Below are 15,705 nucleotides of genomic sequence, written 5' to 3' on the forward strand. Positions count from 1 at the left end.
AGCTTTATTCTCACAAAACTAGTCCAATATAAAATGGAGAAAATTCACTCGTGAATTTACCTCTGTGTTCAGCTTTTCGAAAAAAAATGGAGAATTTCAGAAACCACCAAAAAAAAGACTGCTCTTTGTATTAATTTAAAATGTTCTTGATAAATGTTTATCTTAAAGGTATGTGTTCGTACTGTGTATATAAAGGAGTAGGTAAAGAAATATTATGCAGGTTTGTAGCAGCAGAAAGAGCACCCAAGCTCCACTCAGCTTCATGCTTCTGCAAGTCATTTACCACAACCTTCTGAGCAACTTTAGTAAAGCCGATAACTAAATAAGTGGGCACAGGCCTGAGGATATGCAAGGGTGATGTGAGAAGGAGTGACGTAACGTAAGGAGAAGGAAGTTCGAAAGACCGCTAATGATTTTATAAAGCTATAGACTTAGGTATGTCACTCGAGCCGGCTCAGCCGAGTCATTCAAAACACCCTTCGGTGGCCAGAGAGGTTCATTCGCAGCCCCAGACCACGGACCTGGCCTGACTGTGAAGTTGAGCTGACCGGGCCTGAGCTTGCCTGATGCAGTCGGCCGGTCACCACAGGGAGAGGGGGCAGGTGACTGGCGTTGCCTTAAATCATTACATACAGCTGGGAGTCAGTGAGGGGCATAAAAGAAGAGTTATTGCGGTAATACACTTGTGAATTTGTGCTCGGCTTGCCTTCCATCTGCTACAAGTTCCACGCAATCAAGTCACACCTACATTTGCAGCCACTTACACATGCACGGCCAGTCAGTGACACGCACCACACACAACATTCACAGCACAACAGTTTTCACGGAGTGGCAGACTGATGTAACATGATTTTGCTATGCTGGCTTAAACGTTCACTTGACACAGTTTTACAGATGCCACTACACGATAGTTTTCTCTTGAAACTGGCGAAAGTACGTATTCTAAAGGAAACTTTCAAATTATGTTTTCCATGTTAATCATTACAATTTTAAAATACTTATATTGTAACCTGGTACAGTTTAGCAGTGGTGATGGACCAGATGTTGCTTTCTTGAAAGTGGAACAGGGATTCCGAGGTTTTTTGGTGGCGCCCCTCTGAGATTACCACGCATTGTCATTGATGAACTGTTTTGGCTTAACAAACCATTTGTTTTAACTGAAATGTGTACTAGACATAACATTCTATTTCATTAAACTATAGTCATTCTTCCAAAACATGTATGTTATTGGTTATTACGATGCCAAATATATCTGCCAGGTGACCCTGTTGGCAAATAAAAGTAGGCCAGTGATCTTGTGTAGGCACTTTAGGAGCACTGGGTAGTTTGAGCCAGTTTTCATACCACAACATGGGGTAATTTGTGAAAACGATCTTACTGCATAGGTATAACTGTTGATCTCTATTCAGTTTTTGGTTCTCTAACATGCATCACTAAAAGTGCTACACATAAGACATTTATATGTCATACATTCGACGACTGAATATATGGCTATGTCACACATAAGCAGTCTCAAACTTTGACAGCTACGTATTAGGCACTTTAGGAGCACTGGGTAGTTTGAGCCAGTTTTCATACCACAACATGGGCTAATTTGTGAAAACGATCTTACTGCATAGGTATAACTGTTGATCTCTATTCAGTTTTTGGTTCTCTAACATGCATCACTAAAAGTGCTACACATAAGACATTTATATGTCATACATTCGACGACTGAATATATGGCTATGTCACACATAAGCAGTCTCAAACTTTGACAGCTACGTATTAGGTCACCTGAATTACTCCAGTTAGTTTACACAAGAGGCATGTTCTTCTTCCAAAATGCCAGGGTTAATTTGTTTCTCAGTTAGAATGAATATTATGTATGTGTGAGAATGATGTGTGCTGGTTTCCAGCGGCACCAGAGTCCAAAAGCCAAGCTGTCAGTAGACCATGAAATATGATATTGTGCTGCTCAATTTTAAATGCAATTGCTGAAAACGTTTGTCTAACCAGATAGAAACATAATACAGTACTGGTTGGTGCAATGCAGTGGCGACTGTATTATAATGCTGTGAGGTCTCAGCCTGCTACAGAAAGCACTGTGAATTTGCTATAAACTTTGCTTTTTAGGCAATTGCACAGTCATGAATGATCAGATCAATAAGATCCTCCTCTGAGCAGCTGCAGTGCCTGCATGCCCTCCGTTACTGAGAACTACAGTCACACAGCCTATCTCCAGTTATTGGCTCTGGCCTTGGCCTTGGACACAATGACCAACTGGCACAGTAACAGGGGCAGTGTTTTAAATGGGCCTGCACTTCAAAATACTCTTCTCTTCAGTAATGGAACTTTTGTTTAGCAGTTTTGTAGCAGTACAGAGGTGTTAAAAGTACTACAATGTTCCATGTATATTGAGCAGTTTTCGGACAACACACAGTGTCAAGTAAACTCTGGTGATTAAGTTACCTGCTGGAGAGAGATGGGAGTTTCATCTAGTGGCAGGATTCATTTGTGTGAGGTAGCTCAGGTGGTTAATATCATAGCTGCCAAGTATTCGTATTGCTAATGTGACATTTCCATTGATGCAGTGACTTATGAAAGACATTCCGCAGCGAAATGGGATACTTCAAAAACATTTTATACTGTGTTAAAATAATGAGTTGCATATTCATTGTGCTTTAAGTCATAGGCTGGGACATCGTAGCACTTTAAATACAGACGTCGTTAACCACCACTCCTTACCCACCACCAGTAATCTATTCCTTTACTGTCTGTTACACTCATCTCTAGTAACTGAATTAATCAATAAAATATCATAATGCAAACAAATGAATTTCCTACCGATTACTTTAACTTGGATTTATCTTTAAACATACAGTGTGCCTTTATGTTATATGCTGTTACCTGAAGGTGAAGACAATGGAAACTTGGGACAGAATACAAATTATTTGTACTTCCAGCTTTGTTTTTAACTTACTGCCCCTCCCAACCCTCTTACCCCTCATCCGGCCTGGTAATGCCCCAACTGCAGAAATCAAGTTAGTCTAGTGATCAGATGCATTGGACTCACCTGTATTATCCTGAAGGTGCTGCCAAGGGAATTGTGGTCAAACCCAGTGTGGTGGACGGGTCTGCAGACATTGCTGAGGTCATGGAGGGGGCAGATAGGGGACAAGGGTCCTGCACTAGCTGTGATGTTATGAGTGAGATGTCACAAACAGGGTAGGTAGAACTGATGTAAGTTTTGGGTTTCCTTATGCTTTTCCTTCATCGGCGCAGCTAGGTGGGGGCAGTCTGCCCTAAGCAGCACTATTTTGGGGACGGGGGCTGTCTAGCCGTGGGCCGTGTCATGTATGTGCATGTAACTTGATTGATCGTGGTAACCTTTAGCGGCGATACTACGTGTCTCTCGGACCTCTTTCAGGTGCTCGCCGCCCTTTTCCCCCAACAACCCTCCAGGGGGGCGGCAATCTGAAGGATAGCCCCGGGCGCCACAAGCTCTAGCTACGCCCCTGATTAGAAGTGGGCCGGTCTGAGGCCAAAGGTGTCCTGGGATTCTTGACAGGAGATAAAGGTTTCTCGGTGATAGAAATCTCCCGCGACCCCACTAAAGTTTACCATGGACATGTCTGTGTCATTAGCTCGTAAGGGAGTGAGATCCCATAGCTGCAGCTCCCTGCTGAAGGGTACCGTTTGGGCTACCTTCTGCCAAATCCCAGCTGTAGTTCAGATTAAATACAAGGCTGAGTTCTCCGACCGACCCCCCCCACATTAATAACTATGGCAGGGTGTTCCCTTGCTCTACTGTCCCCAGTAGTAGTTTCTCTCAGTTATCAGTCTCCATCCACCATCTGGCGGCGTGCTGCAGATGTGCTGCATAATAGTAGAATTGCATATCTGGGACCGACATTCCTCCGTCCTCCAGGTCGCTCTTAAACACTACCAGTACTACCCTTCTATGCTTCCCCACCTGTATTAAAGAAATGTAAAGGCTATCCAGTTTGCAAAAGACCCCGGCCTTCAGGGGGCAAAGTGAGTCCTAAACAAGGTACAGGTAGCATGGGAGGAATACCATTTTCACTATGGCCGCCCTGCCCATTGCAGAGTCTATTCCAGAATACAGTCGCATTTTCATGGCCAGATATAACCCTATTCACTTTCTTGAGTTTGTGCTGTGTCTCGAAGTGTGTGACCTGGATCCCTAGATTCCGGAACTCCCTCAAACTCTAACAGCAGGCAGTTGATCCTGAGGTTTCCCAATCAGTCCACCCAGGGGAAACGGGAGTGATTGGCAAGCACTAACCTGAAGACCTCGTTGAATGACACCAGCCAACGCATCAAGAACGGAATAGACTCCCCAGGAAATTGCACATAGACTATTGTCTGCCTATAAAGAAACCATAGTGTAGAATCTGAAGACAAAAAAGACAAGAAGTCTCGGCGGATAGGCCAAAGGTCTCTGACTAATTAGTGATCACTGATTAGTCCGAGACCTTTGGCCTATCCGCCATGCCGGTCTAGATGGAGAAGTGGTGAATGCCCCCATCTATTTCTGATCACCGAAGGGCTCTTCCTTAATTTGCGACCATGGAAAAGTATCCTGCATTAGGTTGCTGTACATCGAATCTGAATACCGATCCCCGTCGGATAGGGCCATTTCTCCAGCCTGAAACCCCATGAGGTTAAACTGAAGTTTACTTGGACTGGATTTTGCAAATATTTTGGCCTTCTGACGCCTGTGTGCGCATTTGAAACCGGTCTTGCTACAGAATTTTTAAATTGATATCCTGTCCCACCATGCCTCTGTATACTCCCGCCCTGATGAAGGTGTAGCCCCGCCTGGGGCAATACACCGAAACGCGCGTTGGTGTCTTTTCCATCTGGGGACCACCTGATTGATCTGGGGTTCATCCCTAGCGGATTGTTTCATCTATTATTCTCAGATCATCCCTTGGTTATGATATATCTGTGGAGTTGTGTGCTGTTTGTGATATGAGTTGTATGGATGTTGGTATGGAAGTATTGGATGGCATGTGGGATTTTGTGGTGTTGTGACTGATCCATTTTTATATTAATGTTTTTTATGTGATGCAATAACTATGCATTGAGAAAAAATGTTTCCCTTCATATAATATCTTTATAATTCTGTAATTATGCTCTGAGGTCTCTACTTGTGGTTCAGGGGTTAGTACAATTATATAAGGACCTTTTCTTAGGCCTATATTGGATCATTACTGGCAGGGACTTCTTGTTTTTTTTTGTCTTTTGCATTTTCCCCTCTCTCCTGCCTTGAATCAATTGGGGGCCCTCCTTCTACATAGAGCCTTGAGGGATCCGCGTGGGTGATTCTACACTATCTCCATACGCTAGTGCTCAATTGCCAGTGCAAAAATTAGGGGGGGGGGGGGAGTGGGAACTCCTGCTTGGTTTCCCCCCAACCGACCATGGTTCAGAGAGTCCCGTCCCCCCCCTCATCCCCTCACCCCATGAATTTATAGAAGGCTCAGTGTGCAGGAGTTATATCCATTTACAGAAATTGGGACTAAACCCATGCCATTAAACTCTAGCCATTAAATATCCCCATTCCACCAAATCAAATAGATTAGGAGTGGTACTACACCTTGGCATAAAGCCTCATTGGTCCTCCTAGACCAGCTCGCAAATCACCCCTTGTAGTCTATTCACCAAAATTATGCATAATATTTTAAGATCTGAATTACGCATGGTGAGAGGCTTGTACGAGGAAGGATGTGCTGAATCAGCCCCTCATTTTAGCATGAGGCACAATATCCCCTCGTGTAAGGTCGCTGGGAGGATTCCCCTCTTCTTCACCTCAAGGAAGAACTCCAACAGTTTCTCCTTGAGAACAGCAGAGTAGGTATGATAAAGCTCTACTGGAAATCCATCGCGCCTGGGTTCTTTGATCTGTTGAGTGCCTTTAGTGCGGTACCCTACTCCTCAATAGATAGATCCTTCTCCAAGTCCTGCCCAAGTTGCTTCGACAACTGTGAATGCCCCACCCTGCCCCCCCCTGCCCCCCCTTCCTCCTGTCCAGGTGGATTGGCCTGATGCACCAAATTGAAATAATCTAGAAAGGCCGACAAAATATCTTGCCGCTTAGTCTCAAGTCTCCCAGCCTATTCCCAATGTGCAAGAAAGGGAGGTATCTCCTGTTCACTCCTGAGAATCCAGGCTCGGAGCATGCCTGATTTATTGCCCTCCCTGGGCAAAAACTGACGGTATGACTTAAGGGTAGTCTTGTCTGCAGTGTCCCAGAGTTCGTGCACTTCTCTATGCACTCCCAGTATCATCGTACGTACCTCCCCAGAAGGTGCTTCTGGTTTCTGCAGGTTGGCCAGCTGACCCTCCTGAACCTTAAGATCTATCACCAATTGCCTTCACGATGGAGTCCATGGGACCCTAATTACCTTCCAGTCAAATCTCCAAGTATGTTGACAGGGCATCCCGACATACTGCATCCATGAGGAGGTCCGGGGGCATTTGCCAGAGTCGGCACAGAAGCATGATCTGAGAGAAACCAACCCTGATGCGTCACTTCTGATGAATAATCTAGGCCTCCCAATCAAAAAACTATCCAGGCGACTAAAGGTATTGCAAGTCAGGGAGTGGCAAGTATATTTGCGACCCCTCTGGTGTTATGCATGCCAGTCATCCAGTAGACCCAAATTATGAATCACTCTCTGGAGGGAGCTCACCAATAGTGTTTAGTGCCTCCCAACCCCCTTGGGTGGTACCGGTCCTCCTCCTAATCCAAGATACCTTTAAAATCACCGGCCCAGAGAATGGGCAAGCACACACTTTTCTTCAACATGTCCTGAAGCCCGTCATAGAAATACTGGTCCTCCACATTGGGGACATATGAGTTTAGTATTGGGACTTCCCTGCCGTTCAAAGTGCCTTGCTACAAAACATAGCGATCCTCCACATCCGCTTTGTTATAAGTGTGCGTAAAAGGGACCCCCGGACCCACCCAAATAGTCACTGCCATAGCACACAAGAAGTAAGAGGCAGAAAACTGGTCCTTCCATTTTTTTTTTAACCAAATTCATGCAATTCGCCCTTCTCTGAGGTTTGCACTTTGTGGTGCCCGACGAACGAGATTACTCAAGCACTTGGAATAGTCCTGAGCTCTCTGACTTTCCAAGAGATATTAATCCGATCACCCATGTGGGTAATTGTCCCACCCCACTCCCTCCCTCCCCTCCCCTCCCTCCCTAGCAGCACCAGCTGGAGCCCCACCCTCCGACATCCAAGTCAAATGCCACCAGGCAGAAACACTAAAATACTGAATACATTTCAGCACTGTAATGGTGAACGAATACCTCCCTTCCCCCTGGCTGTGCAGCATATTAACTTTAAATGCTGCAAATCCAATTGAAGATCAGCTTTCAGGGCACAACCCCTACCCTCCTCACCCCCACTCCCCTTCCCCCCTTGCCTACCACTAATCGTGGAGAGGCACCCAAACACCCCTCTCACAGAATACAGTGCCTCATTAAATACACGCAAGCATGAGCTATCACTCCAGACCATTATACCAAATCAACAATCACCGCTTCATACATCCCCTGCAACAAGTAACAAGAAGAAAGAGTAAAAGAGAGCACTCCCTCTAAGAAGGAGAGGGTTGTGAACAGAAGTACCTCAGAAATACATCTCCTTAGTTACTATATCAGATGAATGTATCGTTCCGCATCAGAGAAGCCTCCAAAACCGATAGTCTCCCTTGCTCCAGCTTCCGCTTCGTGGATGCCAATTGCATGGTGCCATCAACCTGGATCCTCACCCTGGTGTGACTACTCTCGCTCCCCTACAGTGTCCTCCAGGCGGGGACACCGTCTCCAGCTGCCCCGCAGCTCCAGGATCCGGTTTTGTCCCTGTGCACCTTGTCCCCATCTCCAGCCAGCACCACACATCCTCAAAATTAGATTTGCCCCCGACCTCGCCCTCAATCTGGAGAACAAAAAAAAAATCTCTTTACTGGGACAAGTAATTCCTACGTACTGACCAAACCAACATAGGGTAATGAAAATAAAGTAATATGTGATGTATAAAATGATGCCTCTTTAATACAAAATATAATTAATATATATAAGATTTCACCCTCCATCTGACCGGATACAGCAACATATAGCGGGGCCCATGGAACAAAGCTTAGCTTTAATTTCCAGGAAAGTTTTCTGAGGTCCATGGGCGTTAGTATAGTCAGGGTAGATGGAGATCTTTTGGTGTACATACCTGGCAGTGTTCTTTTTCCCTGGCCGCTTGAAGGATGCAGTCCCTCTTAGGCATTTCATATATGAGCAATTATGTCCTGCAGCGGTTCCTTGTGCCAAGGTGCAGACGCCAGAGCCTGCTGCACCCTCTCGATGCTCAACATAGGGGATAGGCTAAAGGGCTTCAGCGTTCCCCAGATCCATGTTTTGACGTGTTCAGTAGCCGTCCCCTCAACCTGTTCCTGGAATTCTACTTGCGCACATTGTTGCTGTGCGACCTACCCTCAGCATCCTCCACATTTGCCTCCAGGCCCCTGATCTCGCCGTTGCCACCTGCTTCCACAAGGTTGCCACCAAGCTCCATGATAGATACCTGAGCAATCTGGACCCTCTCGGAGAACTTACGGAGGTCTGTGTGCAGTAAATTAACCTCAAGGGCATCAGTCTCATTTTGGCTTTCAAGCGCCACCTTAGAGCCCTGGATGGCCACAAGACGTTTCGCCCTCGTGGGTTCCTCAGCAGAACCCCTTCCCTCAGGATCCTGGTCCCAGCTCCCCGGTTAGCAGCCTTACATTTCTGACGCTGTGATGCCGCCACCCAGGTCTGATGTATTGGTGCATGGTGTTCCCCTGGGGACCCCAGCCTGTAAGTTTCTTACAATAGGAGCGTAATAGGTGTCTAGTCCCCTAGGCCAAAGACTCCAAACAATGGACGAGTGCCTTCCAAAGCTGACACCTGTGGTATCCAGGGGGCCCCCTGAGGCAGTGGGGAGTAGTAGCCCCAGCAGTGCAGTACAAGAAGTTGCCCCCTCACAGACACACTCCTCTGTCCTCAGAGTGGTAGGCCTCAATAGGCATTAAGGGCCCAAGGCACAGCGCAAGGGGCCAGGATTCCACCTCTCAAGGGATCCAGTGGCAGCCCAGATCAGTCCCTATTCACTCCAGTGCGTAAAAAGATAAGAGGGGCCAGCATTTCCTGAAGTGCCTCAGCTAGTTACCTGCAGCCCTCCTAATGCGGTTGCCAGAGGCCTCCAAAAGGGTCAAGGTCTGCCAGAGGAACCTGCGGCATCCAAGGTTCTTCTCCCCCTCCAAGTCAACTATCAGTTACCTCACGGATACCTTCCTTGAGAGACACCAATGACCGCAGGGCCGCCCAGGAGGCGAACCCTGACCAAAGGCTGCACTCCTCCATGCCTGACCTCTGCCCTGCAACTGGGCCCCCGCTGCGACGAGAAGCTCCTCTCCTAAGGTCCCGAACAGCCCAGCCACAGTCCCTGCACTCCCGGCACTTATCCTTCTTCCGCCAGGATCGACAGAGCCATTGAGGAGGCAGGCTCGGAGTAAAACACCAGTGTGCACTAGTGGTGTTGCGCTGTGCGCCAGTCCCCAGTGCTGCGCAGCACCAAGCAGGCCACGATCCTCCACATGTCACCCACCACAGAGACCCTGATTTACTTCCGACTACTGCCTCCCTTCGGATTATCTAGTCACCCCTCCAAGAAACCTGGGCCTTGTCTTGAGTATTTGTAAATGTAAAATGTATATACGTGTCTTGCTCTGCCTTTTGTACCCAGCACCCCGTCCCCATCTGACCTATCGTATATTCTTTCGATTCCTAGCCTTTTGTACACTTCTGTGATTCCTGTAAAGCACTCTGATACCCTTGCGGGTCAAGTTCGCGCTCTATAAAACACACAATAAATAAATAAAAGGCATGGTAGGAAGGCAGAGCCCCTCAATCAGCAGCGCGGTGCTTCCTTGAGTTGTCCAGGGGGAGTCCCCCAAAGTCAGGAGGCCTCAACCGGCCTCACAGGATGCAACACTACCAGATCTCTACCTGCACCCTGCGAAGGCCTCTGGGCAAGCCGCAAGCATCCTCCAGCCTCCGCCGACAGGGGTGACCACACACACACCGCCGAGTTGTATTTCTGGGGAGTATGTAAGCACCTATGCTCCCGCTGTAGGTAAGCGGGGGCCTTTAGCAAAGTAGAGACTGGATATTAGAGGATTATGTGGGTTGGATGTGGAGCCTCTTAGGAATGCGTCTGGTCTGCCATCTTGTGTTGACACATCACCAAGCCTATCTAATATTTAATAACATGCTACTTGAATGTTGTGGACTTACATTCCTGTAAGGTAAGTGTCTGCGTTGTTAAAAAAATTAAATATTTAGGATTTTTAATCTCTTCATCGTTTGTTTTTGCCTCATTATTATTGCTAAATTTCAATATTCGTTTTAAGCGCCAGTGCTAAGGGCAGATTTGAAAGTACATTTCTGAGAAGCATTGGCTACAGGCAAAAGATGGTCAAATATAGAGTAGCCAGTAATTAACATGGTGGCATGTGTCACCACGTTCTGCTAGGGTGTTAGGGGAGGGAGGTGAAACATGGCTTGAAAGAAGCAAAAGTAGAAGAAAAACAACTTTAAATAAAAAAGAACTTGTAAAGTCAGATGCCTAGTTGATGGTACAATCAAAGATTAATTATCCCCCAAAAATTTATTTGAATTTAGGAAAATCATAAATTGTAATTTACACCCCAGTTAAATACCATAACATAGTGTGGGCGTAATCCACTGGTGCTTTAGCTGCTTAAATGTACACTTTTTTTAGCACAAAATTTAATCGGGATGCCTAGTTTCAATTGATTTGTTAAGTGGGTATTGTTCTCTGTCCCATCGAAGAAAAAAATCATTTTAATTGACAATTATTTAGAATTTCAAACAGTTATATAACCTCTTGTGTGAAGAATATCTAATGTTCAATTCTTTTTTCTAGATGATTCTATGGGATTGGGACTTGAAACAGTGGTACAAGCCTCAGTATCAAGTAAGTACATTATTACATATCCTATTTAAGAGTGCCTTAACTTAAAAAATGGTAAATGTAACTAACCCTTAATTATTCCTGTCTGGGAAAAATATTCTCTCATCCACCATTTTAGTTTTTACTTTATTTGAAATGATGTCATTAGATAATTGAGCATATCTGCCCAGATATGCTTTAATTTCTCCTTTTGTTAGCCCAGTTGCAGGTTTCCTGTTGTAGTGTACGGTCTGCCTTTGTGATGGGGATCAGAATGATGTTCATGAACTCCAATACCTATGATAAGGATTTGGCCACTGGGTATGCTGGCAAACTGCTCACTTCAGAAAGGAGTGTGTAGATAAGAATTTGTATTCTTGCACTCTCAGTCTGCATCTGTTGAGAAGAATAAAGCTGTGGAGATGGAGTATTTCTACCCTCTTCGTCGGATTTTAGACCACATAGGTCTAAAAGCAAATGTTTTTGCAGTGTTAACCTCTTCCAGATTCACTCGCTGAACATTATTCTGCCTTGTGCGTGACTCCAGATGTGGATGCAAGTATAACGTTTTTTAACTTTGGGCGTCGACCAGAACGGAGTCAGTATGATTCCACATGACGTTGTCTGTAAGCCCGCCATGCCCTAATATATGACCTCCATTTAAAAAAACCAAACTCTGATGGTTTCAGAAGTGTTTGAGTTCCTGTGTAAAATATCGAAACTTCAATATTTCGAAAAATGGACTTTGGCTACTTGATGGTTGGCACCAGGGAAGTATGATTTTTAATGGAGGCTTTTCACTGTCAGAAAAAGCTTTTTGTAATCCTTGTTTTGAGTCGCCTCATGCTGTTTGTTATAAGTATGTTGGTTAAAATCTTCCTGAACTGTCGAAAGATTATCTTTATTGCGAAGTACCCCGTTTGTATGTTCTGTATTTCAAGATACCATATGTCTTAAATAGGTTATCCATGTTTACACTGTAAGCCCAAACCTTTAACAAACATTGATCAAATTATATTGGCTTACTGTTTAAAGATATAGAGTTCTGTTAACACCATTTTTTTTATCGAGGCACAGGAAGAATGCTCTAACCATTGAAGCGGAGGGTCTTATTTCGCATTAGCGTGTTTTTCTGGCTTCAAAGAAGCCTCCGGTGGGACATCAATCTGTTTCAAACTTCAAGGAAATGGTCTCCTATTCATTAGAAGTCCGGAATCAGTCTTCAGAACATTCTACAAACTGATCAGAAATCTTGGGTCTACAGGGCCTCCAATAAAAGAACTTAATAGCATGAAAATAAGAACAAGCATTTACAATGCAATGGTTTCGCCTTTGGAAAAGTTAGAGCTATTGGCATTGTAAATGACAAAATGTGTATTTATGTGTTGGGTTTGAAAACAGATAAATAAATGGCATTGTCATTTACATTGCCATTAGCTTAATCTCTGCAGTCACTCTGCAGTCCCTAGCACTCCATAGCACTCCCTAGTCACTCTGCACTCCCTAGTCACTCTGCACTCCCTAGTCACTCTGCAATCCCTAGCACTCCCTAGCCCTCCCAAGTCACTCTGCACTCCCTAGCACTCTGCACTCCCTAGCACTCTGCACTCCCTAGCACTCTGCACTCCCTAGCACTCTGCACTCCCTAGTCACTCTGCACTCCCTAGTCGCTCTGCACTCCCTAGCCGCTCTGCACTCCCTAGCCGCTCTGCACTCCCTAGCCGCTCTGCACTCCCTAGCCGCTCTGCACTCCCTAGCCGCTCTGCACTCCCTAGCCGCTCTGCACTCCCTAGCCGCTCTGCACTCCCTAGCCGCTCTGCACTCCCTAGCCGCTCTGCACTCCCTAGCAGAGTAGCCGCTCTGCACTCCCTGGCCGCTCTGCACTCCCTAGCCGCTCTGCACTCCCTAGCAGAGTAGCCGCTCTGCACTCCCTGGCCGCTCTGCACTCCCTGGCCGCTCTGCACTCCCTAGCCGCTCTGCACTCCCTAGCCGCTCTGCACTCCCTAGCCACTCTGCACTCCCTAGCCACTCTGCACTCCCTAGCCACTCTGCACTCCCTAGCCACTCTGCACTCCCTAGTCACTCTGCACTCCCTAGTCACTCTGCACTCCCTATGCCCTCCCTAGCACTCTGCAGTCACTCTGCACTCCCTAGTCACTCTCCACACTCTACTCTCTCTACTCTGCAGAGTAGAGAGTGCAGAGTAGAGAGTGCAGAGTAGAGAGTGCAGAGTAGAGAGTGCAGAGTAGAGAGTGCAGAGTAGAGAGTGCAGAGTAGAGAGTGCAGAGTAGAGAGTGCAGAGTAGAGAGTGCAGAGTAGAGAGTGCAGAGTGCGCACTCTACTCTGCGCACTCTACTCTGCGCACTCTACTCTGCGCACTCTACTCTGCGCACTCTACTCTGCGCACTCTACTCTGCGCACTCTACTCTGCGCACTCACTAACTGGCTGTCCTAGGTTAACATTTTTTAAATTACACTAAATGTCATTTAATCCTATTTTTATCCAGTATTATGGGTATCTTTCATAGATTCACATGCCTGAATCATTCCCCGTCGTCGGGGTGGGAGTCCCCGGTAAATAAATATAGTAATGTCACATGGACATATACTTAGTACTAGGCCAGAGGCCTCACATTAGTAGCCTATCTAGGTCCTTATGTAAAAAGGACCAAACTTTGGCCAGGAGCCAATCCGCTGTTATCACCCTCCTCACCTTCCTGGAAGGAGCCCTAGTCCCTCAGATTTTCTACCGCACGTAGTGCTACGGGAGTCTCCACTGAGCTCTGCTCAGGTTTTTTCCTATATCTTTGGATTTTTTCCTATTAACTCTTCAAGTTTCAGATTAGAAAGGAGTATTGATATTTAATATGTCTACTACTGCTAAAAAAGGGCTTTTTAGACCCTGTGCCTCTTGTAGTAAAATGAGGTTACATATAGAGGACAAGCATGAAGACTGCTTGTATTGCCTCTATCCTCCGCATTCTGCCAAGGAATGTAAGATTTGTCGCACTCTCCCGGTCAAGACATTGAAGGACAGGGAAGGGCGACTGCTTCTGTGGCTCCAGAGACTAAAGGACAAAGAGCAGCTAGTCTCCTCAGGTGAGAGCGAGTGTTCCTTCAGGAGCTTCCACTCCTCTCCTAAAAGGCCTCCACAGACATCCCCTGGTCAGTCTGCTGCGCCTCCTCACAAGAAGCCAAAGTCCATGGAGGGTCATCCTAAGGTCAAGCCTCAGAAACCTTCTCTTCAGATGACAGACTTCAAGAAGCCTGCTATGGTGTCTTCTGGCCTGCCTGTGACTATGTCGACAGTCTCCATTACTGAATGGGAGATGGCGGCACTCGGGGTATGCTAAGTTCATCAAGTGAATCAAGTAAACCAATGGTAAGTATTTTTGGGTGCCAGGAAATGGTCCCTTCCGGCCGGTAGGAACTGGAATTTGAACAACAAGCAAAGGAGTGCAAGGGGGGCTTGCACTGTTTCCAAGGGCACTCCGATTGGAGAAAAACTCCTAAATCAAAATTTCACCGGTGAGTTTCATATAGTTCAAAACAAGTGTAGTCCTGGTAATCTTTTTTGAAAGGTCGTTTATTTGGTGGGTCACATATTACATCATCATAGTGACTCCTTAGTGAAACAAGGCGTTAGAGAAAACGATTAGATAATATCCATAGATCTATGCATCATCCCTATGCATTTCGGGCGGGGCCCTTCGTCAGGGGATAGCAAAGAATCTGCAATTAAATGAATCGGTATCAGGAAGGAGAACTCACAACCATGGGTTAAATAGAACGTTCTGTCTGGGTGAAATAAAAAACAAGCATGCCTGAATTAACGACTGGAGAAAAAGGAAAAGGAAAGGGGTGCAGAAACTGAACCAAAGTCGACCACATTGTGCTGTTAAAAGGTAAGGAAAACTCGAGGTGAGTAAAAAAAGAATCACCGTGTTTGGCAGTAAAAAAACGGGAAAGTGCCTGATGGACCGAGACCCATAGCGTGCACGTCGAGATGGTAACGATCGGGAACTGAATGGTTGAGTCTTAGCAAAGCGCCGGTGAAGGAATAGCCATACGAGTAAGAATGAGAAAGGAAAACGCTTACCAATGGGTCAAAGTCGCAACGCGCCTAACGCCGTGTTGCCGAGGGTTAGTGAATCAGGCTGGTGATGCGGAAGTGAATATACTATCGTAAAAACAAAGAACGGACTAGCGGAAGTGTGGGTAGGTGAAGGTGTCGAATAGGTATATGTTCAATCGGGTTGGTAACCTCATGAAGTGCACGGGAAATTGATGGAAAGCATAAATCAAACGTTACAAATAAGAAAGAAAACCCAATATTTGCATAAGCTTACTCGAACGCTTAGACACGAAAATGGCGGCCATCTTGGAACGGGCTCTGGATGGTATGCATACACAGTAATCACATAGCAAATATAACGATAAAAGGATGAGAAATAAACCCAAAGGGTAAGGGAATGGAGAAAACAAAGGTGGAAAACAAGCTAAATTAGATGTCCAAGACAGAATTTGAGGAAAAAAGAAAAAGGAAAAAAGAAAAAAGAAAAAGGTGGGGAAACTTATGTCAAAGGGTTGTAGACAGAGGGAGAATGGAGTGTGAAAGGTCAGGTAAAGGCAAAGTGAAAGAACCACTTGAACAGAAGAAGGTGGGAGTAGAGAGGGTAA

General features: G+C 45.9%; 1 protein-coding gene across 1 annotated transcript in view; it reads left to right on the forward strand.

Moving 5' to 3' along the window:
• PDE3B (phosphodiesterase 3B) overlaps positions 1–15,705 on the forward strand; it is a 1,395,287-nt gene that overhangs the window by 274,046 nt on the left and 1,105,536 nt on the right. Inside the window, exon 2 of the mRNA XM_086956022.1 lies at positions 10,999–11,049. Within this exon, the coding sequence (XP_086812148.1) occupies positions 10,999–11,049 (51 nt within the window). The remainder of the gene's footprint in view (positions 1–10,998; positions 11,050–15,705) is intronic.

This window comes from Lissotriton vulgaris, chromosome 2_1 (genome assembly GCF_964263255.1).
Source record: "Lissotriton vulgaris chromosome 2_1, aLisVul1.2, whole genome shotgun sequence".
Lineage (NCBI taxonomy): Eukaryota > Metazoa > Chordata > Amphibia > Caudata > Salamandridae > Lissotriton > Lissotriton vulgaris.